Consider the following 27,777-nt stretch of genomic DNA (forward strand, 5'->3'; position numbering starts at 1 on the left):
TGGGGAGGGGGTCCACCAGGGAGGAGCTTCATCTAGAAGGTGGAAAGGCAGGGTTCTGCCCTCAAAGGGTTTCCATCTACTGGAAAAGACCCTCCAGGAATATGGCTCGCCCCAGTCTGGGATGGGCAGTCGCTTCCCCAGCAAAGGGGATAAGTGAGCTGCTCCCCCAACTCAGTCTCAGTCAGGGAGATTAGATGAGAAAATGCCACTTGGCAGCCATCTGCAGCCTTCCTGCCGTGGCATGACTCACGTGAAAGGGTAGACCATGGCGGCCACCGAGGGCTCCTCTCGGGAGCAGACGTAGTCAAAGTCCAGCATGCCTTGCACAGCCCTGGTCTGCATGCCCCACACAATGGCCTTGGTATGGTTGCTGAAGAGGGTGGCGCTCTTTCCTGCTGGGCAAAAACACAGCGAGTGCACCCAGAGCACACACCCCTGTGAGACCCGCAGGGGCAGGGCGACCTGCCAGACCCCTCCATGCCAAGTCCAGGGAGGGTGGCTGATCAAAACCACAAAGGAAGGTTAAGAGGATGGAATTCTGAGAACTTGGGGAAGAGGTGCCTCAATTTCTTCTGGACAGAGGTGGCAGAAAGTAAAGAGCTCAGGAGATCTGCCTCGCTAGTCAACAGCTCAGCAACAAACAGAGAAAGGACTCCCCATGCAAAGAAGGGGCCCCAAAGAATTCCTACAGGGCCTGCTCAATTTCACAGGAAAGACATGTATATAACCAGCCTCCTGGTCATATGCAAACGGGCACTTGATAAATTATTTTTAAAGTCACTGGAAAATTTTGATGAATGCAGGATGTTCCACAACCCTCCACAAGCCTTATCACCTCGAAATCGGGACATAAACCACCTCAGGTCAGGACCTGAATCCTCACAATTCTAGGTCAGTGTTAGTCCAATGAAGAGGTTTGCTCAGCCTTATCTCTGAGGTTCTGGCCAGGCTCTGACACGGGCGAGGCCGGAGCAATACACTGCCTATTCCTCCTGCCCTCCTCCCTCGACTAGGTGGCTCTTTCCTGCCCAGAACAATGCTCTTGGATGGGCTCTCTGGCTAGCAGGAAAGGGGTGAGGGGCAAAAGAAAGGAATAAAAACATCTGGCAGAAGTGGATTCCTCAGCTTTGGAGGAAAAGGCCCCTTCACCACCCTACAGGCAGGTGACCTCACCCTCCCTTCTCTGAAGTCCTAAGAAAGTAGCCCTCAGGGGAAAACAGTGCACCAAGCTCAGTGGCATCTGGCATTAATTAACCTACTGTACTAATGCAGACTTGACTAACCAAGTTCTGGTCTGGTTAAATTAATTTAAAGTTAAATTAATTTAAGCCCTAGCTAGTTTGGCTCAGTGGGTAGAGCGTCGGCCTTCGGACTGAAGGGCCCCAGGTTCAACTCCAGTCAAGGGCATATGCCTGGGTTGTGGGCTCGATCCCTAGTAGGAGAGTGCAGGAGACAGCCAATCAATGATTCTCTCTCATCACTGAGGTTTTTATCTCTCTCTCCCTCTGGCTTCCTCTCTGAAATCAATAAAAAATATATATATAGGTATATATATATATATATGTTTTTTTTAAAAAAAGCTCAATTTCCCAAGACATACAGAATTCTCATCCCCACAGGCCCGCCTCTTCCATCACAGCCATAAGCTTCTCATGACACAGGCTCCCGTTGTTGCAAATACCCGGGATTTACTGTCACTGGACCCGACTGGGTTCTGACGAGACATGAGATCACAGAACAAGGGAAGCCACCTAATCCAGTACCGTCACTTCTCAATCCCAGGAGATTGAAGCCCAGAGATGCCAGATGACTCAGATCCTAGGTCATCTAGCGCCAGAGCCAGGATTACAGCTCAGTTGTGCAAGTGAGGAGGAATAGAAGCCCTGCCACTCCCGTCCTCGAGGGAGCCCACACCGAGTCACACATCTGTCTGTCCAAGAGGCGACAGGAATCAGAACAAAGCCTGAGGTCTCTACACCTCCAGCAGGAAAGGGGCAGGACCAGAGTGCTCACCTCCTTGAGTACAGAGGAGCCAAAGCTCATGGGGGCAATCCTCAGCCCACCAGCAGCAAGGAGACCCCAGAGGGAAACCTGCTCTGGGGCTAAGAGCCCCCACTAGGCTCCTCCTCCAGACGGCTGAGGGGAGGGCCCTCACTGGCACAATCTGTCCTTCCCCTCCCACTTCTCAGCACAGCTGGGCTGACCGTGAGCATCAAGTTCTCCCCTAGGGTGGACGAGCTCTTAGAACTAGAGTGGCCCCTGTTCTCTCTGCACAGGCTCAGCCTCAGATAGTGCCTGTTAGGGAACAAGGGGTCTTGCCAGATGGTGTAGGGACTGCTGGCCTTTCTGAAGGGGCATAAGCAACCCTGCCTAGTTATTCCTTCCCCTCCCCTGAGCAAGAAAGGGGTCAAATATCATCAAAAGACTCCCCTCCCCCAGGGTAAAATCTCCCAGGCTGTGCAAGTCAAGAAATTAAAGGCAGTCCTGATGCTGTGAACAGGTGAGCAGGTGTGTTCTGGGTGAGGACATGCAGAGAACGCCTATCCTAAATAGTGACCTCACCTGCTCTATCCCATCTCCCACCCAAACCCCAGGGAAACCTGAGCTTGTCCCTGATATTGGAAGCCCTGGGATAGTCAGCAGTGGTGAGGCTGAGGAGAGGAAGGTAAGAAATGAAACCATCAGGAGATGTTGATGAGAATCGAGGAGGACCATGGCTCCTGGCCTCACCCTCTGGGCTCTGCCATTTCCCCTTCGGTTTGATGGCTCCCTCCTTCCCAGGAGGACTCTCTCTCCTCAGCACCACTCCACTCTCCAAGGCTGTGGGCCTGGCTCTCCACCCCATCACCCCCAAGTTTTGAGCCAGAGACAGCCACACGGCCAGGAGAGCACTGAGTGGGGGCCTGAACTGAGCAGGAGTGGGAAGGGCGAGAGAGCAAAGACTAGAACTTGGGGGCAGACCACACCGAGGCAGGAACAAAATATACCACACAACACTGCAACCCACTGGGGAGGGGAAACAAAGCAAACGGTTAGTGAGACCCACTAACAAGCCACACGCAGATTTGGGCAGGGCAGGGGCGTCCTACCTTGCAGGGATCTTGGACTTGGGACTGAATCTGTCAAAGAAAATGACCAAGGCAACTGAGTGACCTGCTGATGGCTGGAGGCTTTGGAGGGAAAGGGTGGGAATAGGGAAGGGTCCCATGGACAAGCCTGGCAGGGTTGCCGCCCTCACCATCTCTCATCTATTCCACAAGAGACAGGAGGAAAGCCAGCAAAAGAGAAGACAGCACTGATCAGCAGAGCGAAAGCAAGAAAGAGCCAAGGGCCAAAGGGGGCAGAGAGGGGGACAGAAGGGACACGAAGGCTTGGAGGGTATGCTGAACACTGAATCTCTGCCCCCCACACCCCAGGCCTCTGAAGGGACAGCTGGCCCGGTCCCAGCCTCTTAACACCAGTCCCTCGTCCCTACAAAGCACACGATGATGAGGCCGACTGGGTTGGACCTGTCATTCTGTGCTGTGAGTTTGGGAACTGCAGGACAGTAGCTTCCAAATCTAGTGCCTGGAGCCAGTGTCACTATTTCACAAAATGCCTTAGGCACTCTCTGTCGGTGTGTACTAGGAGAGGGTGCACAGGCCACACCAGCCCAAAAGCTAGTTACTGAACACTAGTTGTAAGGGCTGGCTGGCCAGGATCACATCTCTGATAAGTCAGAGAGGATGGAGACAAAGGAGGCAAAGTACAGATGGGCTGGTAGACAGCGGAGTCCTTATGGTGGAAAGGAGTGTCTTTGTAGGAGCCCCAGGATGATGGGGTGGGCAGGAGCTACCGATATACAGGAGCCTGCTCTGCCCTCCACTTGGGAGGAGAGTCTGGGAGACCTACCCACCTCCTGGAATTTTTTGTAACCCTGTCTCCTCCATAACCTCCCTGCCCAGCTCACACCTGCCCACAGGAAGTAGGGGGTAGAAGAGAAAACAGTGGGGAGTGAAGTGACCCAGGTACAGCATGAGTCCTCAGCACCAGGGAGACCACTGGGAAGGCTCAGCGCGTCCTCCCATCTGTTCCCATCCCACGCACCATGCCCGCTCTCACAGCAAAGCCCCAACACCTTCCATCACCTCTGCTGGTCCAGTGAGGCCCAGAAAGGGAAGGAGACAGGGAGGATCCGAAACCGCTGGGAGTTACCTTGTGGCACGGCGGGCTTGGCCTTCTTTGCAGGTGCCACCTCATCAGCCCTGGACTCAGAAAAAGATGCAGTCCTGCTGAGGGCTGGAGTCTGGGGTGAGACAAAGAGAGGGAGGAAGAGTCACAGGCAGCAGCTGGGGAAAGAGCCATTGGTCCTTGAGGCCCCAGAGAAATCAGGGAACAAGAACTACGCACAGCAGTTCTTTATAAGCTGCTTCCAAAGCACTATTCTAACAACCTTCGGAGACAGGAATCAGAATTGTCTCCAGGCTTCAGGTGAGCCACCCGAGGCTCTGAGCAGGTATAACTGCCCAAGTCCCACCCACAGCAGGATCTGAACTCAGGTCTGATTAAAAAAACACCTGGTCTTTCCATTATACTACCTTGACTGGCACAGAAAAAAACTGGCCGAAATCCAGAAACCAACTATGTAGTACCACAGCCACCCCTCCTCGCCCCCCCCCATTTCCCCCATGTCCCCAAATGGCTAGGGACAGAGGAGGGGCACCATGACCTGGATGGGATGGGGGTGCGAGGGGCTGACAAAAATAGCATGGCAGGCTTTATGGTAGAGGCCAGCGGGCACCTACCGATGTGCTCCCACTGGCGTTGAGGAGGAAGTTCGCAGTGTGGGCGGCTGTGGGCGGCTGATTGGGGATGGGACGGTGGCCCAAGGCCATGCCCACAATGGCCGTCATGTGAGTCTCGGTGCCAAACACGTGGATGGGGATCCCAGTGGTCTTCCCTGTGAAGAAGGGAAGAGAGTCCATCATTCAAGTCTTCAAATAAGGGCCCAAGTGCACACGACTCTGCAAAGGTCCTGTAAGGTCCTGCCTGATGCCTGGCACTTCCTGTGCAAGACCAAGTCTGCAGCACAAGCCAGCTGTCAGATCTCCACCAGCAAACAAACCGGTGAGCACAAGCAGCATCCGAGTCTGCACTCCTCCCGTTCACAGCCTAGACCCTGGCTCTCCCACCCCAACCCACCCCGACCTCACACTCCAGCCTCCCTGGCCTGGCCCTGCTCCTTCCTCCGCATGGAGCTCTCGTCCCAGACCTTCACCCAGCTGTTCTCGTCATTCAGCTCAAGTGCCTCCTCCCGATGACCCTGAAAGCCGCTCTCCTCCACACCACCTGCTTGCTTCACCACGAAGAGCCCTGACAGCATCTTGTTCCAATAATTGTTTACTTGTTTAATGTCCCAACTGTGACTGAGTGACATTCACTGTGCTGGCCCGAAGGCTGGGCCCATGGCAGGCACTCCGTTTTGGGGGGCAATGAGGATTTGGCACTGCTTCAACCGACTGAGGTAGGTTTGGTGTTTGCCATGGACACCAGATTTGGAAAAGTGGGAAGATGAGAAGATTTCGTCTCTCCAATCACTCACTAGCAAAAGCCTCATGTCTGGCACCCCTCTGGCACGTCACATGAACCCCTGCTCCACACACCACTGCTCTTGGCAGTGAGGGCTGCACTTTACTCAAGACCAAAGCTGCTGGTCCCGACGCTCACGTGTTCCAGGTTCAATCAGGTCAACTTAGGGAGACCTGATTTCAGTCCTGACTGACAAGATGTGGTCCCAGACTTCTTGAAAACACTGAGTGGTAGGCCTTTACCCCCTCCTCCCTAAGCTCAGTGAGGGGCAAAGCTCTCCCTTTCTACCAGTTACCAGAGCCTTGCCCTCTCACCCCTCACATCCAGGCCACCACTGTCCTGGGCTCTGCTGCAGCCTCCTAAGAGCTCTCCCTGCTTCTATCCTGGCTGCTGGTTACCCAAGTCAAACTGTGTCACTCCTCGGGCCAAAGTCTCCCCTCAGCTGCCAACCCAGGGTCAAAGCCAAGGGTCTCCTAGGACCTGTACTAGCCTCACATGCCTCCTCCTGCTGCCCTTCCAGCTCCAACACCCACCCCATCCCACGGCCATCCCCACGGGGCCTGCACACGTGGACACACTCCCACTTCAGGGCCTGGAACCTGCCCTTTCCTTTGCTGACAGTCACCACTGGCCTGCTCCCTCCTCTTCCAGGTCACCCATCCAGTCAAGCATTCTCTGATCACCCCACATAAAACGGCCCGTCCCCTCCCACACACACTACCCCTTCACCCGGCTTGTCTTCCTTCATGCACTTAGCGCAACCTGACATTACAGTCAACGTCCTCAAGTGCACAAGGGCCTGGCTGTGCGTCCTGCAGTGGCTGTGACCGCAGTGCTTAGCACAGAGCAGACGTTCCCCCTAAGTATTTGTAAAACAAATAGCTGAATGAAAACGCGCTACTGCCCTTTCTGAAGTTTAGGACAGGCCTATGCCAGAGGGCAGAAAGTGGAAGTAGAAGCGAGCTGCATACCCAGAGAGGGGAGCGGAGAGCACGGAAGTGTTCACGGACGGACTCCTTCAGGAATCCCAAGGAAGTAGGCCACCGACTCAGGGAGGGAGGGAAAGAAAAGGTCCCCATCTTACCAACTTCTCCCATCACCCGTAAGCCCTCCTGGTAGTTGGGGCCACCTCTTCGGACAAAGATTTTGACCTCATGCTCCTTCAGGGGGCCCTGGTAATCTCGAATCGCTCTCACGATGCCCTGGAAGTACAAAGGGACAAACAGACATGTGATTACAAGTCAGAGAGCCATAATGCCCGACTGGTGTAGTAGCTCAGTGGTTGGGCATCCACCCATGACTCAGGAGATCACGGTTCAATTTCTGGTCAGGGCACATGCTGGGGTTGCAGGCTCGATCCCCAGTAGGGTGTGTGCAGGAGGCAGCCAATCAATGATTCTCTGTCATCCTTGATGTTTCTCCCTCTCTCTCTTTCTCCCTTCCTCTCTCTAAACATATCCTTGGGTGAGGAATGACAAATTAAAAACGAACAAACAAAAAAACACAAAACAGTCAATGTCCTGCAAAAGCTTCTTCAAGAAATTTAGGGTAACAGCCCTTGCACTGGGTATCGACTTTGGAAATGAGAGAATGTACAGGTGTGTACCAATTTTGTCTCTCCAGATGGAGGGAGTGTACTGAGTCAGGAGTCTAATTTCTGTCACTGAGGGCTTTGCACACAATTCCTGTTCCAGACCTAACCACCCTTATCACCAGGGCTGGCTTTATTATGGGATTGCTCAGAAGTTAAAACAAAGCAGTCGAGATTGATCTGTTTCACATTTGTCTGCTGAATCAGGTCTAATTAGGGACCCGTTTTAGGCAGAATGATGAGGCCTGGTCCTCCACGTCTTGAGAGCTCAGACTTTCAAGGTTGACATTTATTTATTCATTATTCTCAAAACCTATGTGAAAGTACCAGAGGGGGCACATTCTTTTGAACAGCTTCAGTGAGCATCTGACAGTGTGGAATAATAATGGCCTCTTCAGATGGCTACCTTGAAGGGAACGATTCTTGAGACATGTTACCTCAGTCATCCTTGTTGACTCCGTCACTTTTAAAACTGTGCCCATAGCCCTGACTTGTGCACAGGGATCAGGCTGACGGGCCCCTGGCTAGATAACCAGGAGCCCCAGGTCATAAAAACACTTTCCTCATTCTGACTTTTTGGAAAGGAGACTGATGACTGAGAGACGAAAGACTAGGAGTTGCAGAGAGGCCAGCCTCACAATGGAGCGTTGAAAATGAGAGTCCATTAAGATACTTCTTTAAGAACTAGTCCTGAAAGGGGGGATGGCAGAATTTCACCTTCTCCCCACATCTCAGATGGTAGAATTATGGCCCAGCGAGTGCCAGCTGCTTGCCCAGAGACACAGCTTCTGCATCTGCCACAAGGAATCCTGGACCAAGAGCCTCTCTCTGGACTGGGTAAGTCATGGGAACTTGCTCCTGTCTTAAATTTGCTTGTGAGAACCTCCCTTTCCTGGTTCCTCCAAACCCATGCTCCCCAGAAACTGCAGTCACTATGGCTGATTACCTTGAATGTGGCAGCCACATTGGTGAAGTTTGCGATGCTGCCTCCAATGATGAGGATCTTGCCTGGGTTTGGAGTAAGAGAGAAGTCAAAAAGGGTTAGAAAGACAGACTTGAGCATCTTATCAGAAAGCCAACTGAGAGTTCTCTCCACTGAGCAAGGGTCTCCCAACTGTTAGGAGGTATCAGTGCAGAGGTGGGAGAAACAGGCTGGTCTCCTGATGACTGTCAGCCTTATCAGCTCCCTCTCCATCACCGAGCAGGTGGTTAACCCAAACCCACAGAATCTCTACGTCATTCCTAGACGGCCATCCAGACACCCAACTTGGTTTCTGCATACACCTGGTGGGAATCTCACTCCCTCTGGCTTCAGGGTAGGCTAACTGGTATGTGTAGTCCCCAACACGGGACAGGTGGTAAAGGGAAGCTGAAATGACAGAATCGGGTAACAAATGACTAAATGGGCCACTAAGCACAGTTTATATCAGTCAGAGTGAGAGCACGCCTCACTTCCTCCCTTGCACCTGCTCATGGGGCTTTAAGTATACATCACCTCCTTATCCTCTCACAGACCCTCATCTGATAGATGCTATCACTGCCCACTGCACAGTCAGGGAAACTGAGGTCCTCAAGTTAAGTGAGTAGCCCCGGGTTGCAAAGGACCAGGACCACAATCTCACAATCTCTGTGCCTCCTAAGCCCAAAACTGTTCCCCCTGTAGCACGCTGGGCCATCCTGAGGAAGGGGCGTGTGAGTCTCACCATCGGGGTGCTTCTCCCGGGTCATGAGGGAGAGGATCGTCTTGGCATAGTCATAGGTCTGCTGCTCGCTGGGGGCGCCCGAGTACTCCCCGTAGTTTGCCAGCTCATTGACACCCCCTAGATCGCAGATGGTGTCACTGCCAGAGAGATACGAAAGTCAGTGCTGGCTCCAACTCTAGCAGCAGAGGGTGGCAGCCTGGTGACTGGGAGGGCAAGCAGGCGCCCCCAAAGCCCTAAAGTCAGACTATGGAACTGACCTCTCAGACCTCGGACCCTCAGGCCCCACAAGTGACACTTCAAGGCTCTCCCAGGCAATGCACTCGGCCAGCGCTGGGCCACCGTGGGGCCCTGGACTGACTGACGATGGTAAATAAAGTGAACAAAGAGCACCTCCCAACACAAAGAAAAAGTGCACATTCCACACGTCCCTGCCAGGCTGCCCAATGAGAAGGAAAACTGCTGCAGCCAGAGGGAAGCCCAGCCAAGCAGGAAGGGGTGTGGCCGATCACAGGCCCAGAAAGGAGCAGACTACTGGGCTTCAAGTGGAAAACCAGCCATCATCACAAAGGGTGAGGACTAGGAGCCCAACATCTCCACCAAGTGTGAAAGTGTGTTCACCTGGTGGCCTGTGGGGACACAGCCACATTCACTTTCTGGTTCATTTTCTGTATGTGTTGTACCCTCATGTGGAATCCATAGTACTAATTCCAAGAACTAAAACTAATCAAAGTAACTTCATTTTGAAGCAAACAGGAAGGTGCATGGGCCCCTCTGGCAGGCCCGAGATTCCTGGTCTGCACCACAGTAAGGAACTAGAGACCCCCAGGTGAAGCTCGATCCAGGCTGTGAACATGTGACCCAACTGGCACCTTCAGTAGCCCCTCAGTCACCTGTACACGACGGAGGCACCACCTCCAGCCACCATGGTCCAGATCCTCCCTTTGGGGTTCAGCAAGGTCAGCTTCAGGCTCGCCCCACTTTTGGCATCCAGGTCTGCAATGTAAGCTTCCTAGGGATCAGACAACAACAGGTGGGTCCTGTGGGCATCCCCTTCACCAAGGTCCCGGATCTCAGGACTCCTCCCCTCCCCTTTCCCTGGAGACACATGAAGAGGTCCTCATTTGCCTTAATAGAGCCAGGAAAAAGGGGTTGTGTGGGGCCTTACATGCCTGGGACAAAACATGATGGCATCTTCAAGTACAAAAACCACCCATCGCCACTGTCACCACTGAGGGCAAATTTCCCAATTCCTTTATCTCCGACCCAAGTCCCAAGGCTTGCTATGTCACTGCTTCTACAACAGCCCCCACTCCCAGCACCTGCAGCCTACATCACACCACCCTCTCCACTCCCTAGACCCCATCCCTTCTGCCAGCCCAGCCTCTTCCACTGGCCTGGGTTACGTCATGCCCTGCAAACCCGATTCTGCTGTGAGGATCTCAGAGAGGATGGGGTGAAAAGGAGCAATTAAAATTCTCAGCAAGTGGCAGAGAGCTACCTTTCTGACAGGATTAGGGGGAACCACTCGGAATGATCAAGAAGTAACAAATCAAGCTAAGAGCCCAGGGAGGCTGATTGCGAGAGAAGTCTAAAAGGATTTCTGGCCGGGATTCAGAGGCTTGGCTGACTCCCACCTCCCATCCCCTTTGGAGTTTTAAAAAAATTAAATGGCTCTCGACCTTCCTTTCCCTGCCAAATATACAGCCCACTATGGGGCCAACTGCTCATCTGAGATTAGTCACCCTCCCCCCGCCCCCGTCACTCTCCATCTCCTCCCCAAAGCAGCTTACCTCTGGATAAGCCTCACGCCCAAAGGGGGGAGGGAACTCTATATCACCCCATTTCACTTTGCAGATGTAGTCAGCGGTGGCATCCACCTTGGCTGCCAAGTCAAGCACGTAGACGCCATCTTTGGTCACAACTGCGAGAAAAGCAGAGGCAATCAGACACTGGCCCCAAGCAGAGATGACCACTAACCTCCAAACCCCTCCCCAGACTTCCCCACACACCACTCCCACGGGGTCCAGGTCCCACACAGGCTGACTTCCTCACTCGGCAAGAAACCAGAATAACTTTTATGGTGACACAGCTTCCCCCCATCAAAGAAAAAACAAACCCTAGGAGTCCTACAGGTAATATAACAGGAAAGTTGCTATGGCAATTTTTAAACATTTTCCATAAAATGCTACACTATGTGCCTTAAATATTGACCCATCCATGGCCTTGCTATTTAAACAACGTTTAAAGGTATAGGTTGCTGTCAGAAGACCCCCTAGGTAAGCACATTTAGGCTTTTGCAGTCTGGCCAGGAAGCCTCACTGTTCAGTGGGGGTGGGGTTGGGAAGGCGTGAGGGTGCACTGGGCCCCAAGCCAGCAGGGTTCATTTATTGCCACCTCACTGGACATCTATCTTCCCTCTCCCCCAGGGCCATTTAGCTAATTAAGTTAGCACAGAGCCATCTGGTCCATTAGAGGGACTGCATCCCCAGCTGCATCTGGAATCAGGACTTTGCCCTCAGAAGCCCTGGCCAGAGCCAGATCACACCACCTGCCTCCTTCCCTGCCTGAGAGGCTTGGGACAAGGCTTCCTGGTCTTAGGGATCAATGATTGACCAGCTCCTGGAGGGAGGGGGCGAGGGGTGCTCTGAGGGCACAGAGAGGAAAGAACAGCCTAAAAGGTCAGGCCAGTGCAGAGGCAGCCCTGGTCCTAGGCAAACAGCCCAACCTAACCTACTGGCAGACACAGCCACAGAGCACTTAGACCAAAACCAGAACAAGAAAGGCCCAAGAAAGAAGCTAGAGCTGGTTGAGGAGGAATAACCACGGTCCTCTGAGAGCTCAGACATAGGAGCCTGCACTCGGTGAGATCCCTCTGTGCACACACACCTGTCTGCACTGCCTCCAAATGTAAAGGCCAGGGTTACTGTGGGCACTGGAGCCCTGCTATCACTGACCCCTGTCCCATCCCACCCCCACAGAGCCAGTTACCAAGGGGGTTGATCTCGAGGTAGGTGAAGTACAGATCCTCATAGAAATTGAAGAGGCCAGAGATAAAACTGGCCAGAATTCTAAAGGGGGAGGGGGAGAGAGACAATCAATCCGTCAATGAGCAGGCTCAGCAGCAATGTCACCCACTGCCACTGACAGCTCCACTTCCTGCCATCCTGACACCCCGCCAACCCCCTTGCTGTCCTCTGCCAAGCCCACTCCTTGGACATCACTCTTCAGCCACTGAGGCGGAAAGGAGCTGTCAGGCAGGGAGCCAGAGGAGGAGGCACCAGACAGACAGGGGCAAGGTGAGGGACGCTGATGGCATATTTCAGTCTGAGCCAGCCAGCTATCCTCTTTGGGACCTGGGGTGGGGGATGGGGATACGGGGCTGTGTGCGCGCCTCCCACCCAGAGAGAGAAGACCACGCTGCTTTCCCTGCTCTGTGCCCAGAGCCTGTCAGCCTTCCCTATTCCCCCCTGCCACGTCCCTGCAGACCCTCTCACTCAACTCTTTCTTGTCTTCAGGGGCATGGACCAACAGGTGTTTCTTGATGTCCTCAGGATTCAGCTTCTCGTCCACCCCGACAAGCAGTTTCTGGGCTTTGGTGTCCACATCGCCCACGTCCACCCCCCCTTCGTGGTGGAACAGGACGTAGTCCCCTTGTCGGGTAGCATAGATGCAGACGTAGAACTCCTCCGCCTTGCAGGGGACAAGAGCACCAGGTGGGTGGGGGCACTGAACGGAGGACGAGGAGCCCAGCCCCTGTGGTGTCATTTCTAAAAACACTCACCAAGGGAGACCTGTTCACCACCCCACCACCACCACCACCCACCCCCAGGGGACAAGAGGAGAGAAGAGGCCGCTGCCTGGCTCGCTGACAGTCCACCCTGAGCCAGCAGGACCCGATCTGGGGAAGGGGGTTCTCCCTTCAAGTCTTTCTCATCTCAGCACTGGAAATCACCAGCCCTGATTGCTCCTGGCTGCAAACTAAGCCCTTTCCTTCATCTCTGGACTCCCTGCTCCGTAGGCCCCGCAGGCCCTCAGTGCAGCTTCCGAGACTCTGGTTCCTTTGACTTTTCTCCAGCAGCTTCATTTCCCCTTTCATCATTTTAGGGTCAACAAACTCAAGGCTCCAGGAGGGAGAAGACCCAGCTTGGAGCCACCTCACACATACCTGACTGTGCGGAACAAAGGGTTCGATCAGGAAGTTCTTGAGAAAGCCTCTGGCCTTGCCCACCTACAGAGATGAAGGGAGATAAAGCTTAGATGGACGGCATGTCTTCCTCCTGAGGGCAGAAGGAGGAAGCACCCTCTGCTCCCTCCACCCCACCTTCCCCTCAGAGGTGGAGCCCAAGCACTACCACCACAACAATCAGCAAGGATTTTTCCAGAAACCAGGGCAATTGGGCCACAGACCCCTAACCTAGCGATTTTCAACAACTGTGCTGCAAAAAATTTCAAGACATGTAATAACTAGCTATTTAGTCAGGGGCACTGACCTCTTTTCCCTTAGACTGTCAAATAGAAAAATGACAACAGCCAACACAATAGCCATCCAGTGGGAATTAATCAAAATTATACCTTTTTTTTTGTGGGATCGGCAAAAAATATACATATATTTTGGTGTGACGCAGAATTTTAGTAATTAGTTTGTGCCCCTGAGATGAGAAAGGTTGAAAATCACTGCCCTAGCTAAAGAAGTCCTCATGAGATCCCCTCTTCCCTCTGCTTGCCCTGGTGCCGGCCACACTTAGACGTGTACTGACCTTGTGCATTCTTTTTCTGCCTCCTCTGGAGGGTGATAAATGAGCTGCAACATTGTCTCACCCCCAAAAGCAGAGATGGGGAGTCACCTCCCTCCCTGCCATCATACAAATTAGAGCTCAGACAAATCAAGGCTATCTCAGAACTCAGGCAGGGGAGCCAGCCCGAGGACCAGTCAGGCACAGGGAACCATGGTGGGGGCGGGAGGGTGGGAGAAGAGGAGGGCAAGAGCTTGACGGGAAAAACTTTTCCACGCAGACTTTCATCACTGATGACAACAGGCCTGCAGAGCTAATCAGTTTGAGTGGATCCCTGGCGGCAGCCAAGGCAGACATCCCTCATCCCAGAGTTCCTGAAGCCCCCGCCTGCCATGCATCACGCTGAGTCAGAGACCAGACAGTGATCCATCAGTGGTAATGAGCCGCTCCTGGGCCAAAGCCACTGCCAGCCCAGACGTTCTGACATGCCCTCCACAGCCAGCTGAGAAGGGAGCATGAGGACTTCCCTGGGGACACTGCTTAGCCCCCAATCCTGCTGTCCTTTCCCTGGAAGCACGAAGGTCAAGATCCTTCACCCCCTGCTCATGTACAACTTCAAGGATCCCTCTTTACCTATAGGGCCAAGAACAAAATTAGGGCAAAGAGCTGATTTAAGGAAGCCCAATCAGAGAGGATGACTCTGATCACCACCTTCATCCTATTTCCGAGGAGCCACGGAAGAAAAGTCATCCCCAGTCCACAGTCACCCCAGAGGGGACAAAGCCAGGTGTGGATGGCACAATCTCCCCAGGCTAAGCCAAGCCTCAGCACATCCTCCCCTCAATTCTCCAGCTCCCTTTGGGAGTGAGAAGAAATGCAATTTTATTTCTGAGCATCTTTTAACCTTCCCAAATCATATTTCACTTTAGCTCTCTCATCTACAGAGTTGAGATTAAACACCAAGCCAGGAGAAGCCAAGAATTTAATTTACTCATCAGTACTATTAACTGTCGTGTTCTAGATTCTTGGCCAAGTCATACCTCTGCTTAAATGATTCTGCATCTCTCTTCTTCAACTTTTTTACCCACCCTCTTAGGATTTCCATGCCATGACAAGCTACCATGACCTTTCTGGAAATTGAAAAGAAAGGAATTCCCAGAATGGGCCTCAGAGTCCCATCTCAGATTGCCAATATAAACGAAGACCACTTCCACGTGGCTCTCGAATTGTACTGGGGTCACTTTTGCAGCACATCTGGCCATTCCCTGATAGGGAGCTGGGAAAGAGCACCAAGACTGGCCCTGCTGACTAAGTCAGCTCCACAGGCCTCTGCCTTCCCCTAGCTGCAATTTTACCAGTGTGGGGGTGACCTATACAGTTACTAATCTAGAGTGACCATGTTAGCTTCTGCAACCACAGCACGGCCACCCCAACCCTATACCCAGACTCACTGCGGCTTCGTGTCCCAGCCGTGGCTTCAGCCAGGACTTGACCCCATCCAGAGTGAGGTTGACCCCAACTAGGCCCAGCTTGCCACGCCGTTTGATCAGCTGGTCTGGCTTGACCACCAAGCTCTGGAATGAGAGGAGTTTGTAGTCAGAGCAAGGAAAGAGAAGGTAGAGTAGAAGTGACAGCCCTAGTCGGTTTGGCTCAGTGGATAAAGCGCCAGTCTTCCAAGTCAAGGGTCCTGAGTTCAATTTGGGTCAAGGACACATGCCCGGGTTGCGGGCTCGATCCCCAGTAGGGAGCGTGCAGGAGGCAGACAATCAATGATTCTCTCTCATCATTGATGTTTCTCTCCCTCTCTGAAATCAATAAAAATGCATTTTTTTAAAAAAAAGAAGAGGTGACAGTTTGGGGATACAACACAAAGCACAATCCACCCTGCTCCCCAAACCAATCCCACCCCTCTTTTAGGGTCAACTCCTGGACGCTTCCCTCACCTGTCCCACAGCCTACATCTTTCTTGACAACCAGGAATCTAGAACTACCCCTGCCCAGGATAGGGCCTGGCATAGAGTAGGTGCTCATCAAATACCTGCTAAATAAATGAGTCCCTCCCCTCCCCCTATGTGGTATCTTAGCTTCAATAAACCATAAGCTTTAGGTTTAACCTCCAGCTTTTATCTCCCCCACACTCAGAGCATGGGCCAGCCAGTGTTCCAAAAGGAAGAACAGAGTGATAGAACTTTGGGGTGACAAAGGACCTGAGAGGTCATCTGGTCAACTCCATCCCTGTCTACAAGGCCAATAAGGAGCCCCCAGACACTGCTCATACACCCCAGTGCCAGGAAACTCACTACCTCCAAAGGCAGCTCCCTTTGCGGTTGGGCTGCCTCCCAGTGGGAAGACATGTGCATTCCTGAAACCCCCACCATTGGTCCTAGTGCTGCTCTCTGGGCCCTGCCAAAGTCTAAGCTTCCCAACAGTGCCCTACAGGGATCTAAAGAAGAGCCTCTATGCTAAGCTGCCCCCCACCCAAGGCCATTAGCCATTCTTCACAAAGTACAATGTCACACTTCCTCATGGCCCTGCCATTCATGATATGCTCCACTGGGGAGTGTGTGTGGGGGTGGGGGGTGGAGCAGGCGGGGACGACAACACGCATACCTACTTTTCACTGAGCATCTACCAAGTGACAGGCAGCACACTAAAGGTTTTCCAGATCTTACTGCTAGTCTTTCAGCTCACAGGGTGAGGGTTATGCTCATGAAACTCAGAAAGGTAAATGGTTTGCTCCAGGCCACATGGTTAATAAACAGAGGGCTGACATTTGGACTCATTTGTCCAGTTCCAAGCCCATGCTCTGTATGCCATGCCAGCGTACCTTAACATGCAGGGAGCTGAACACAAAACCTTGCTCAGCCCTGGAAGGTGTGCTCAGCCGTTAGAGCGTCGAACCGAGTACCAAAGGGTCATGGGTTGGATTCCCGGTCAAGGGCATGTACCTGGGTTGCAGGTTCGATCCCTGGCCCCGGTTGGGGTGTGTGCGGGAGGCCATCAACTGATGTGTCTCTCTCACATCAACGTCTGTCTTTGTTTCTCTCTGTCCCCTCCTCCCTTCCACTCTCTCTAAAAACTAATGGAAAAAAGGTCCACGGGTGATATTTTTTCCATTACTTTTTGAACAAAAACCCTGCTCAGCCCACTGCATGCTGCCCACTGATGCAGGCAGTCTGCCATCTCATGACCCACTTGGATATCTCCAACACACTGGCTGCTTTCTCTTGAACTCGGCCTGGATGAAGGGTCCGATGGGGACAAACTCACCTGGCTGAGCAGCCAGGGATGGTCTTGCAGCAGGCGGGCCCAATCTGTGTCAGGGGTGACCCGGGCATACTTGAACCTGTTCTGGATAGCCGAGGTGGTGCAGATGTACTTGTAAAGGAGTTCTTTGCCCGTCTGCTCTGAAATCGCCTTGGCCGACATGGCTGCAGAGGGACCTGCTCTACCTGTTGGTCAGAAGGGGCAGAAAATGGAAGCACTATCTTCTGCAGCAAGGCAGTCGCACACCCAGCTGCCCCCAGACAACACAACCAGATCTCAGCCCTTCTCCAGAGGGAGAAAAGGGCTGCCCAGCAAGAGGGGTGGGTTCCCAAACAGCAGAGGAGGATCAGGAAATGGTGGGGGAGGGAAGATGGTAAGAAATATAAAGCTGGCCTTTCCTCTCTGACCCTTGGCCTCAATCCTATCTCTACTCCCTCTAGGCAAACCAGCTCACTCATGCCAACATTCATCCTACAACCAAGGCAGATGGATGGGGAGAACAGCATTATCAGTGGTAAGACCCAAACCTCCGTGCTGGTCCCACCCAAGGTGGGCACACACACACTGAAACACACCCTTTGGTTCTGTGACCTGTGGGGAGAGCAGCCAGCTTGTGCAATGCTGGTCTGACTCCCCCTACAGGTTTTGTCTCCCCCACACCCAGTTTCACACACACACACACACACACACACACACACACACACCTGCAAGCTGAAGGTCCGGTCAATAAGTTTACTTAGCCTTGGACAAGAACAAGCCCCCTGAGAAACAAAGAAGAGTAATCTCAAAGCTCATTTCTCCCAGGGCACCACACTCCCACTCCTGAGTTCAGAGCAGACACAGGGCGGGGAACTATGACCTTCAGTGCAACCCACCCGGTCCACTGAGTCACCCAGCTGCTAACTTAGAGCAAAACAGAGCCTCCCCGGGGACCACCCTGAACTGGTCACTTCTAACTGAGCCAGGGCTGGGGGAGGAGGCAGAAATCATCCTTAGTCACATGTACATAGAAACTCACCTTATGTGAGCCCTGTGAGTTGAACTGAGATTCATAACCCTGTTTCTTAGGTGAGGAACAGAAGCTCAGAGGAGTTAAGATAACTTGTCCAAGAAGCCTAACTATTAGTAGGGGACCCAAACCCTTTTACTCCTGGTCCCCAGAAAACCCCACACTTCAGCTCAAGAAAAAAAGACCATTTCTAAAAGGAACAGACTATGTCCGCTCTTCACCTCAAAAAAGGGTCTGTGTGACAGTTTCATTCCCCTCCCCACCACTTTGCTCTGATACACCCATTCTCTCCCATGGGTAGTGACAAGAGCGAGTTGAGGAGAGGGACAGGGGAGAGAAAGGAACCCAAGTCATCATGCTAAGAGCTTGCCATATCATGAAAAGACACTCCTGTCTCGCCCACAAAGATCCAGAACTGAAGTTGCTGGATTTGCTGGAGGAGAAAGGCAAGTGCAAATAAAGGAGGGCAGAGTTAGGGAGTTGGCTGGTTTAAACACACATTCCCAGCTCAGGGAAGGCCAGTGTACCAGGGGCCACTCTGCACCTCCCTCCCAATGGCCAGGCCGGAGCTTCAGGTTCTAATCCTGGCTTGGCTGGTTCCCTCAGCCTCCCAGCTGGTCCAGGGCTGGGCACAATAGGCGCATTCAGTGTGGTGTCTGGCCCAGAGTGGGAGAGCAGGGAAGGGGCTCAAACAAGACATTCCCTTTTCTGGCCTCCCCCTGAAATGACTTCCAGCTCCATCGCAACATGAGTTTCAGAAGGGGATGCCTCAGTCAGCCCCACTGCCCCACAGTCCTCCACCCCCACCCACTCCAGCTCCATTTCCCAACCTTCTTGACTCAGACCAGAAAAACTGGTCCTGAAATCAGATGGGTACACCGGCCCCCACTCTCCTCCCAAACAGAGTGCAGCCCAGGGCAGGTCAAGCAGAGAAAGGAGAGGGCAGCTTCCACCACCCTCAGCAGTTCAGACACATTAGGCGCAAGTGATCAGAAAATCCAGGAGGAAGCCCGGCAGCTAAGCCTCTCCAACAGAGAGAAGTCTGACAGACACTCCCAGAACAACACTCCCCCAAACTTGGCACCTGCCAAAACAGACAGAGACCCAACTTTGGAAAGGACAGGGTGAGAAAAGGGACTTCTGTAGCTGAATTTTAAGAAAAAAATCATTATTTTCTTGAGCACCAGATCAAATCTCAGATCCAAGAGCTCATCCCCATAAAGTCCTCAGAAGAAGATGGGAGAAGACACTAGAGGGGGAGGATGCAGGATAGAAAACAGAAAAGATTTGCCACCAGAGCAGCCTGGCTTAGATGGGGCAAGCCCTCTCAAGGACAATAAAGAGAATAAGAGCAGGAAAAGAATGGCCTCTGCATATGCACCAAGGCTCACAAACCCAGGGAGTGGACTGGGTGGAGATAAGTCACAGGTTTAATCATTCAACGGGTCCTGAAGTCTCTCTAGGGCAGCGGCTCTTAACCTATTTGAAATCTCAAACTCATTTGAGCATCAGAAAGTCCAAAAAAAAAAAAAAAATGTGCACATACCCAATTATGCATAGCATTTCCAGGCACTCCCTGTGACTATCACCTGTGACTACCATCCGATGGCCCCAGACCTTCAGCCAACATTTGCTCTAGTGACGATGAGACTTAAAGTGGATACCAATCTGGGTCTGAGGAGCACCCCCACAAAATCTTAGTCTGAATGTGCTGTCAAACTGGTGATAGATGGTTTCAGGGCAGAGCTAAGACCTCAGGGGTCTACTGTGAGGCCTGAGAAACTGTTACCTAGTAACAGTTAAGTGGGTAAACCATTTGGGAACCTAAAACACATTACACACACACACACACACACACACACACACACACACACACACACACACACTACACATTCTCTCTCTCTCTCTCTCTCTCTCTCTCTCTCTCCACGGGAGGGACCTAATGAGCTGAATGGCGTCTTTTCTGCAGACAGGGTATGTATGTGACCCAGGGTTGCGTTCATCTCCAGCAGCCACCAAAGGCAGAAGCAGCCCACAGGGAAGGCTGAATGAAAGGAGCCTGTTCCCCAGGAATGTACAGCTGGGACACAGCCAGTGGAGCAGAAGCACTCGGGATGCTACTTAGTGTCTCTCTCCGGGAAAGATAAAAAGTACTCATTTTAAGGTTAGCAGCCCTAAGGTTGGGGTTTTTTGAGGGCAGTTCTGTGCGTGCCCCCTACCTAGTGTCATCATGGGGGTGGAGACACCAGCTGCCAGGTGTCTGAGGGAATCTTCCTATCCAAGTCTCCTAAGTTAAGAAGCTCTGTAAGAGGTGACAATTACTCGTCTGGGCAGCTGGGGTCTACCAGCTAGCTGTCCCTCACCCAACATTTCAGAAATCCAAGGAACTGACCTGGCTGAAACACAAGAGCAAAGTTACTGTGCTAAGCACTGCTCCCCACCATCCTCTCCAAAACCCTCTTCCCGGGCAGACGGCGGAGGACCACCTACGGCACGCATAACTCCTTGGAACTGCACACAGTATCTGCCAAGGCTGGAGAGGGCAGCAGGCGCGGGGGACTGGCCCTCGGCCAGGCCCGACAGGAGGGCGGCGGCGGCGGCGGCATCCTCCGGCCCCTTGAGGACCTGGCTTCGGCCAACCTTGGCGTCAGCGCCAAGGGTGGGGAGGGAGACGGGCACCCCGGCCATCTGTCGCTTAGAGGCTTGGCCCGACGGCACCTCCGAAGCGAGGAGGGTCCTTCCTGCACCGCCACTCTATGGCCGGGTCCTCGCCGCGAGGCCAGGCCTCGGGCAGCCCGACCCCGCGTGGCCCGTCGCGGCGGCACGCCCAGGTGGCTCCCTCCACTTCGGCGCGGGGCTCAGTGGACTCCACGGAACTAAGAGGAAGGGCCTGAGCCCGGCTTGTGAGGGGCCGGAGTGGGACAAGAGGTCACCGTTCTCTCTACTTCCCGTTCCCCGCATCCGGTGGGGGGACCGGATGGGGGCAAGGGGTGGCCCGATAAAGCCTGAGGAAGCTCAATAACTGGCCCCGGGAGGGGGTGAGGGGCGCCAGCATGGAGTAAGTGCGATTTCACAGCGGGAAGAGAAGCAAGGACGGCGGAAGCCTGTGCAAACTCCCAGAAACTGGAAGGTGGGAGGGTTGGGGGTTAGCCGCACGTGGCTGCTGGCCGGGGTCTCAGACGAAGTCTAACCTAAAGGGTAACCCCCCAAAAAACTTCCAAGGAGGTGCAGGGAGGGTGCGTTAACACCAAGCCGGCCTCTGTGGAGGCGGTTCCGGGTTGAGGGAGGGAAGCAGGAAGCTCCTGGGCCAGGTGGGGGCCCTACCGGGAAAGCAGCCGCCCGCCACTCACCTCTGCGAAAGTCCGTGCGGGGCGCTACCTCCACAGGCCGGGACCCAACGCCCACTCTCCGGAGCGCGCCAGCCTCCCGCAGCCGCTAGGGATCCGGCTTTTGTCCTGGCCCCGGAGGGCTTCTCCCCGCCCCTATCAGCACACGTCGCGAGCCGCCCGGCGATTGGTTACAGGCGTTCCCTAGCCTGAGCGCCAGGGCTCCTCCCAATTCGCTGCCCTGTATAGCTCCGCCCAGTGGGCGGGTCCCATGGGGCTGCTGGGACTTGTAGTCCCGCCAGCGTATCCTTCCCATACAACCGCGGGCGCCGCCTCTCCGGAGCCTGCTGGGCCGGGGAGGGATCCGGGGCGGAGTCTCGGGTGGGGAGATGGGCCGAGCTACGCCGGGAGGAGAATGTACCGGGCCGGGGGCCGTGGCCTGATCGCTAGGGGCTGGGCCGGCCGCCACTCCGACGGGGGAGTGGAGTGGGGAGGGAAAGGGTGTTGTTTGTTGGGCGAACTGGCTGTAGCGCTGCTTTGAGGACCTGGAGTCTCCTTCCTGTCTCCCCATGGGAAAAACTGACGTCCGCATCCCAGCTGCCTGAAATGGGCCACACCGAACCCAGTTGCTTAACCCCGCTTTTTAAAAAGCCGTGGCAAACTGCTTTCCCACATGCACGCGGACCCTCTAGGCTGAGTCGTTGGGGCGAGACTGAGAGACGAAGCTAATTTACCAGACTTCCCAGTATGGGATCGGGCGGGGGACAGGGTGAGCAAGTGAGGCTAGAAGGGTGCCATACATCGCACTCGCCTGCTCACCAAACCACGGTTTCATGGAAGTTTCAAGTGCAGAGCTGGGGCCATCTCTGCCACTCTCCTGCTCCTCCTCCCAGCCCACGCATAGAGACTGGAATGAATGAACTGCTCCCTCACTATTCTCCATTATCTGTGAAACAGACTATATTTTCCGAACCAAAAAACCGGGACACCCGATATGATAGGTACTGGTGAGATTGTTGGGGAGAATATTTGAAATCAGACAGTCTTAGAACCCAGGACATAATATTTACTGCTCCGACATTCTGGAGCAGTAAACATTACCCCAGTCTTGTAGGTCTTTCCAGCTGCTCCCTGACCCTAACAGCTGTTTAACTTCAGGGTGGAGAATCATGGGCTGAGCAGCTGAGGTTAAGGGGTCAGGCCAATGTACAGAGAGTCAGTATGCCTGTGCCCCTGCCAAGCACCTGGGTAACACTCACACTGTAGCAATGTTGTGACATTCTTATGACAAAAACTGTGCTATGCCCTCCTCCCCCCAAATCCAGTGGTAGCCAGGAGTGGGGAAGCTAAATTTGCTGCCCATGCCTGAAATAAGTGACCCCTGATGACATCACTTTCTGGTCCCTTCCTTTTGAAATAACTCCTCACCTCCTCTCTTTCTTGGCCCTACAGTCTCTCTCACCCCTGCATGGGTTGAGCTCCACGCCTACCAGGAATCTTCCCAAACAGCACAAATCTCAGAGAAGGATTACCTCTCTGTAGGTAAAGAAAACATCTATGAAGGTGTCCCATTTCTGGCCTTGGGGGACAGCAACTCCGGGGTCTTGGTGAGCTAATGGAGAGATTGCAGTCAGGACGGATCACCTGTGCAGGAGTTATCCCTCTGGTTAGAAAGACAGACTGGTCCAGAAACAGGCATCCAGGCGGAAAATAAACTATAATAAACCCTTTGTATACCAACTTGGCCATATTGATAAAATTTTAAATGCGCATGCCCTTTGCCCCAACTATTTCATTTCCAACAACTTATTCCTTCAACTATACTTGCATATGGCCATGAAGATAAGGATTTTTGTTTTCTTCACGGCTGTGTCTTCAGCACTTTGAATAGGGCCTGGGACCTAGTAAACGCTCAATAAATGTTGGCTGAGTGATTAAGTTCCCCCTCTAGGTGTTGCTGGGTCCAAATGTGACTAGTCCTGGACAGGGGTGAGGAGAACGTAACTGTCCAGAGAGTGAGGGAGGAGCAGTGTTGGCCAGAGTCCATGAATCAATCACTGAAGTTTTTCAGTTTTCTCAGTGGTCCCATTCAAGGCTTCTGCCCCTCACCCCTCACCCCTGACCGCCCCAGAAAAGACTCTCTCATTACTCCACCATTTCCCCACAGAGACTCCTGTACCCCAAATTAATCAATATGGCCTCATCTTCTCAAAAGCTCTAAATTCGCCTGGCCAGTGTAGCTCAGTGGTTGAGTGTTGACCCATGTACCAAGAGGTTGCTGGTTCGGCCCTAGCCGATTTGGCTCAGTGGACAGAGCGTCGGCCTGCGGACTGAAAGGTCCCAGGTTCGATTCCGGTCAAGGGCATGTACCTTAGTTGTGGGCACATCTCCAGTAGGAGGTGTGCAGGAGGCAGCTGATCGATGTTTCTCTCTATCCCTTTCCCTTCCTCTCTGTAAAAAATCAATAAAGTATATATATATATATATATATATATATATATATATATATAAAGGTTGCTAGTTCGATTTCCCGTCAAAGGACATACCTGAGTTGTGGGATCAATCCCCAGCAGGGGGCATGATCAATGTTTCTCTCCCTACCTCTCTAAAAAAAAAAAATCAATAAAAATATTATTTAAAAAATTCTTTTTTAACCACCTCTAAACTCTTTTGCTTTTCCTATTTGAATCTTCCTAAACAGGCTGGAGGACAGTTTCATGTCACTGGACACACAATACAGGCACAATCTCTGTGCCCAAGCTGTGGGCATTCTGTCTCAGTTTCAGAAGCCTTCGCCTGCCTAATGATTCCCTCTTAGATTTTAATCCATTTTAGCTGATATTCATTGAGCACCTCCTGTGTGAAAGGCATGGATGCTAGCACATACTCCTCACAACAACGCCATTTTGCCGCCAGGTCCCTTGCCCCGTCCACTAAAACTGCTGCAGGTGAGGAGGGAAAGAAAATCACATCCAGTGGGTCTCTCCACTGGACGAGGAACACCTCATGAGCCAGGAATGTATGCCTTGTTCATTTTGGCATCCCCGGTGCATAGCATAGGATTTGGCACATGTTAGGCAATCACTGTATGCATGACTGAATAAACACTGAAATGAACATGTAAATGAAAGCTATAATATATAGGGGAAGAGTAGGGGGAGCAGGGCCTACCTGAGTGTGCAGTTCTAAACCCACCTCTCTCCTTGTGAGGACTAGAGAGAGGGGCTTACATCAGAGACTCATCATGACCCACCTGTGAAAAGCCACTGGGTTCCCACTCACTTTTTGCCCAACACTGACCAACCTTCCTTTGGAGCCAAAGGCCCAGGTGTCCTGGGGAGGCTCCCCAGGAGGTTCAGCCAGAGCCAGCAACCGTGAGCAGGAAATATTTTCCAGCCAGACCAGCCAGCTCCTGGCCAGCCTCGTCCCAGAGTCATCCCAACTCTGCACTCACCCTGTCTTAAAAATGGCTGCTGTCTCCTCCCCACCAGGTGTATTGCCGGGACATTGCCCCTCTTTTAGGAAGTCTTTTCCTAGGAAGGCCATTTACCACTTCCTGTTGTGAGACAGAACTTGCACAAATCCTCTCACAATAGGATCACTGACCCTGAACTTTTACTAGGCAGGTTTAACCTTATCTCTGAGTGAGTTTATTATTTTTGCCTCTCGTCTCTCTTAGCCATGTTCCATGTCTGGGAAGTCCCTCAAGGTCAGGCAGAAGCAGAGGTCATGGTGTACAGAAAAGCATTGCCAGCCTCCATCAGGACCAAAGTCTCTACCCCAACACCAGTCTGAAGGTTTTAGGACTGTGCCTCACCGAGGATGTTTAGAGGCCTCACCCCAAGCATGGGTTGCGCTCACCTCTCTCCCTTACAATGTAGGTGCTGCCTCAGGCATGCACGGCCCCAAGTGCTGCTTATTCAGGGCCCTATGGTGGCAGATTTATAGAACGTCAGACCCAAAAGAGACTGCAGAAATCCCCTAGTCCAACGCGCCCCTGGGTCTGGGAGAGGCCACGCGCCCCTGGGTCTGGGTGAGGCCACGCGCCCCTGGGTCTGGGAGAGGCCACGCGCCCCTGGGTCTGGGTGAGGCCACGTGCCCCTGAGTCCGGGTGAAGCTGTGCCCCTGGGTCCGGCCGAGACCAAACCAGAGGGAGTTGGACCTCCGTCACCACCATTTGTCCACCATCCAGAGCTGAGGGGTCAGTGCTGACATGTACACATAAGGAACTGGTGGACATTGAAATTGGGTCTCTAAAGAACTGTTGGTCCAGAAAGAAACTCACTACAGACTGATTCATTTGCCTGTCAGCATAACTATTGTTGCTCGTCTCACATTCAGTTCTTATAAGTATATCTCTAGTGACACATGATCTCGCTCATCTAGGGGAAATGATGAACAACATAGACTGATGAACAAGAACAGAACCAGAAACAAGGAGGCATCAATCGGACTATCGGGCCTCAGAGGGAGGATAGGGGAGGTTGGGGGGAGGGGGGAGAGATCAACCAAAGGACTTGTGTGCATGCATAATGCATATGAGCCTATCCAACGGTTAAGTTCAAGGGGGGGTTGGGGCATCCGTGGGGAGGGGTGTGGGATGGGAATGGGGGGATGAGGACAAATATGTGACACCTTAATTAATAAAGAAATTTAAAAAAAAAAGTCAAAAAAAAAAAAAGAAATCCCCTAGTCCAATTCTCTTACAAAAAAAAAAAAGTAGGGGAAATTGAGGCCCAAACAGATGACCTTAATGTAGATGGGAGGGCAAATTGATACAACCTCTTTGGAAACCAATGGGAATTAACTAGTAAAATTGAAGAGTCACATACACTAAGACCCGGCAGCTCCACTCTTAGGTATGTACCCCGGAGCATCTCATATACACATGTGCCCGGAGACACATGTGCAATTATCCAAAAACTGGGTGGAGCCCAGATGTCCTTCAACAGTTGAGTAGATGGCTTGTGGTATACTGACAAAATGAAAAACACCACCGACGTAGGAAAAGGAATGACTTGCAGCTACACACAAAACATAAATTAACCTCAAAAACATGATGTTGACTAAAAGAAAGTAGACCATAAAAGAACGAATGTAGTACGATTCCATTTACGTAATTAAAACAAGCAAACCTAAATTGTGTTTTTAAAACTACAAGAAAAGCAAGGAAGTGATTATCACAAAGAACTGGACAGTGGTTCATTCATTCAAATACATACTTACTGAGTTCCTGCAATGTGCCGGGTACTATTCTGGGCACGGGAGCAACAATGGTGAATGAAATAAGCAAGCATTCTTACCCTTGTATAGCTTACATTTTATCATGGGAAACAGTAATAAACAATCCATAAAATAAGGAGAGACGTTATTTAGTGTATTAGAGAGTGGTGTTATGGAAAAAAGAAAACAAAAGAGTAGGGCATTAGGAATTCCCAGATCGAGGTGGAGGGCAAGTGGGTTGCTATATTAAAGAGAGTGGTCGGTGGGGTCAGCCTCATTGCAAAGGAGAGATTTGAGCAATTCAAGAAGGAAGGGAGAGAGTCAGTTAGGTGGCGGGGAGGGAGCATTCCAGGCCCATTACGGGCCACTTTGGGCTAAGAGAACACCCAGGGCAAAGGCCCTAAAAAGGAGCAAGCCTGCTGTTTTTCTCTTCGAGGAACAATACGGAGGCCGGATGGCTGGAGCGCCAATGATGGAGAGAGCAGCTCTTATTCTGAGCGAAATGGACCACTGCAAGGTTTTGAACAGATCTGACTGGCATTTCAAAAGGAATCTTCTGACTGCTCTGTTGGGAAGGAAGGGGGTGGGGGTGGAACGAAGAGACATAGTTAGAAGGATATCGTAGTAATTCAAGGGAGAGATGATGGGGTCTCAGACCAGGGTGGTAATCCAGAGGGTGGTGGTTACCTGGGGAGGTACAGGGGATGGGGTTGTGATTTGGGAGGGGTAAGGGAGAGGGAGTGAGAGATAGAAACATCAATGATAAAAGAGAATAGTTGATCAGCTGCCTCCTGCACACCCTCCTACTGGGGATTGAGCCCAAAACCCAGGCATGTACCCTGACAGGGAATCAAACCGTGACCTCCATGGTTCACAGGTCGACACTCAACCACTGAGCCTTACAGACCAGACTAGAATAAATCTTGAAAGCAAAGAGTGTAAGCTCTCTTGGTCCTTTCTCAAAATTGCTTTGGCTATTCTAGGTCTTTTGCATTTCCACATAAATTTTAGAATCAGCTTGTCAATTACTAAAAATGTAATTTTACATGTCTGCTGGGATTTTGATTGGGATTGCGTTGAATCTATAGATTTCCTTTTTGCAGGAGTTTTTCTCCAAATAGCTGCTGATGACTTCAGCAGTGTGTTTAACTCATACATGTGCCCATCTTAACAACCTAGAACAGGAGGGTGTTTTTTTTTTAATTTTCTTTCTTTTTTTTTTTTTTAATAGAGTGGAAGGGAAGGGTAGAGACACAGAGAGAAACATCTATGTGAGAGAGACACATCGATTGGTTGCCTCCCACAGGAGCCTGACTAGGGCCAGGGGTTGGATTGAGCCTGCAACCGAGAAACACGC

General features: G+C 52.3%; 1 protein-coding gene across 4 annotated transcripts in view; it reads right to left on the reverse strand.

Annotated features, from left to right (window-relative positions):
* Positions 1 to 27,777, reverse strand: part of ACLY (ATP citrate lyase) — a 51,465-nt gene that overhangs the window by 21,580 nt on the left and 2,108 nt on the right. The window contains exons 1-15 of one of the 4 annotated variants that reach the window (XM_054709104.1): positions 21,222 to 21,343; positions 16,866 to 17,047; positions 15,047 to 15,169; positions 13,028 to 13,090; positions 12,362 to 12,552; positions 11,851 to 11,930; positions 10,653 to 10,783; positions 9,753 to 9,871; positions 8,863 to 8,999; positions 8,106 to 8,167; positions 6,653 to 6,770; positions 4,785 to 4,939; positions 4,195 to 4,285; positions 3,090 to 3,119; positions 251 to 392 (exon numbers count right to left, since the gene is read on the reverse strand). In XM_054709104.1, coding sequence (XP_054565079.1) covers positions 251 to 392; positions 3,090 to 3,119; positions 4,195 to 4,285; positions 4,785 to 4,939; positions 6,653 to 6,770; positions 8,106 to 8,167; positions 8,863 to 8,999; positions 9,753 to 9,871; positions 10,653 to 10,783; positions 11,851 to 11,930; positions 12,362 to 12,552; positions 13,028 to 13,090; positions 15,047 to 15,169; positions 16,866 to 17,024 — 1,601 coding nt within the window. In that variant the 5' untranslated portion in view covers positions 17,025 to 17,047; positions 21,222 to 21,343. Of the gene's footprint in view, positions 1 to 250; positions 396 to 3,089; positions 3,120 to 4,194; positions 4,286 to 4,784; positions 4,940 to 6,652; positions 6,771 to 8,105; positions 8,168 to 8,862; positions 9,000 to 9,752; positions 9,872 to 10,652; positions 10,784 to 11,850; positions 11,931 to 12,361; positions 12,553 to 13,027; positions 13,091 to 15,046; positions 15,170 to 16,865; positions 17,048 to 21,221; positions 21,344 to 27,777 lie in introns of those variants that run through there. The other 3 variants (XM_054709102.1, XM_054709103.1, XM_054709105.1) reach the window with 3 other exon arrangements.

Source organism: Eptesicus fuscus, chromosome 20, assembly GCF_027574615.1.
Source record: "Eptesicus fuscus isolate TK198812 chromosome 20, DD_ASM_mEF_20220401, whole genome shotgun sequence".
Classification (NCBI taxonomy): domain Eukaryota; kingdom Metazoa; phylum Chordata; class Mammalia; order Chiroptera; family Vespertilionidae; genus Eptesicus; species Eptesicus fuscus.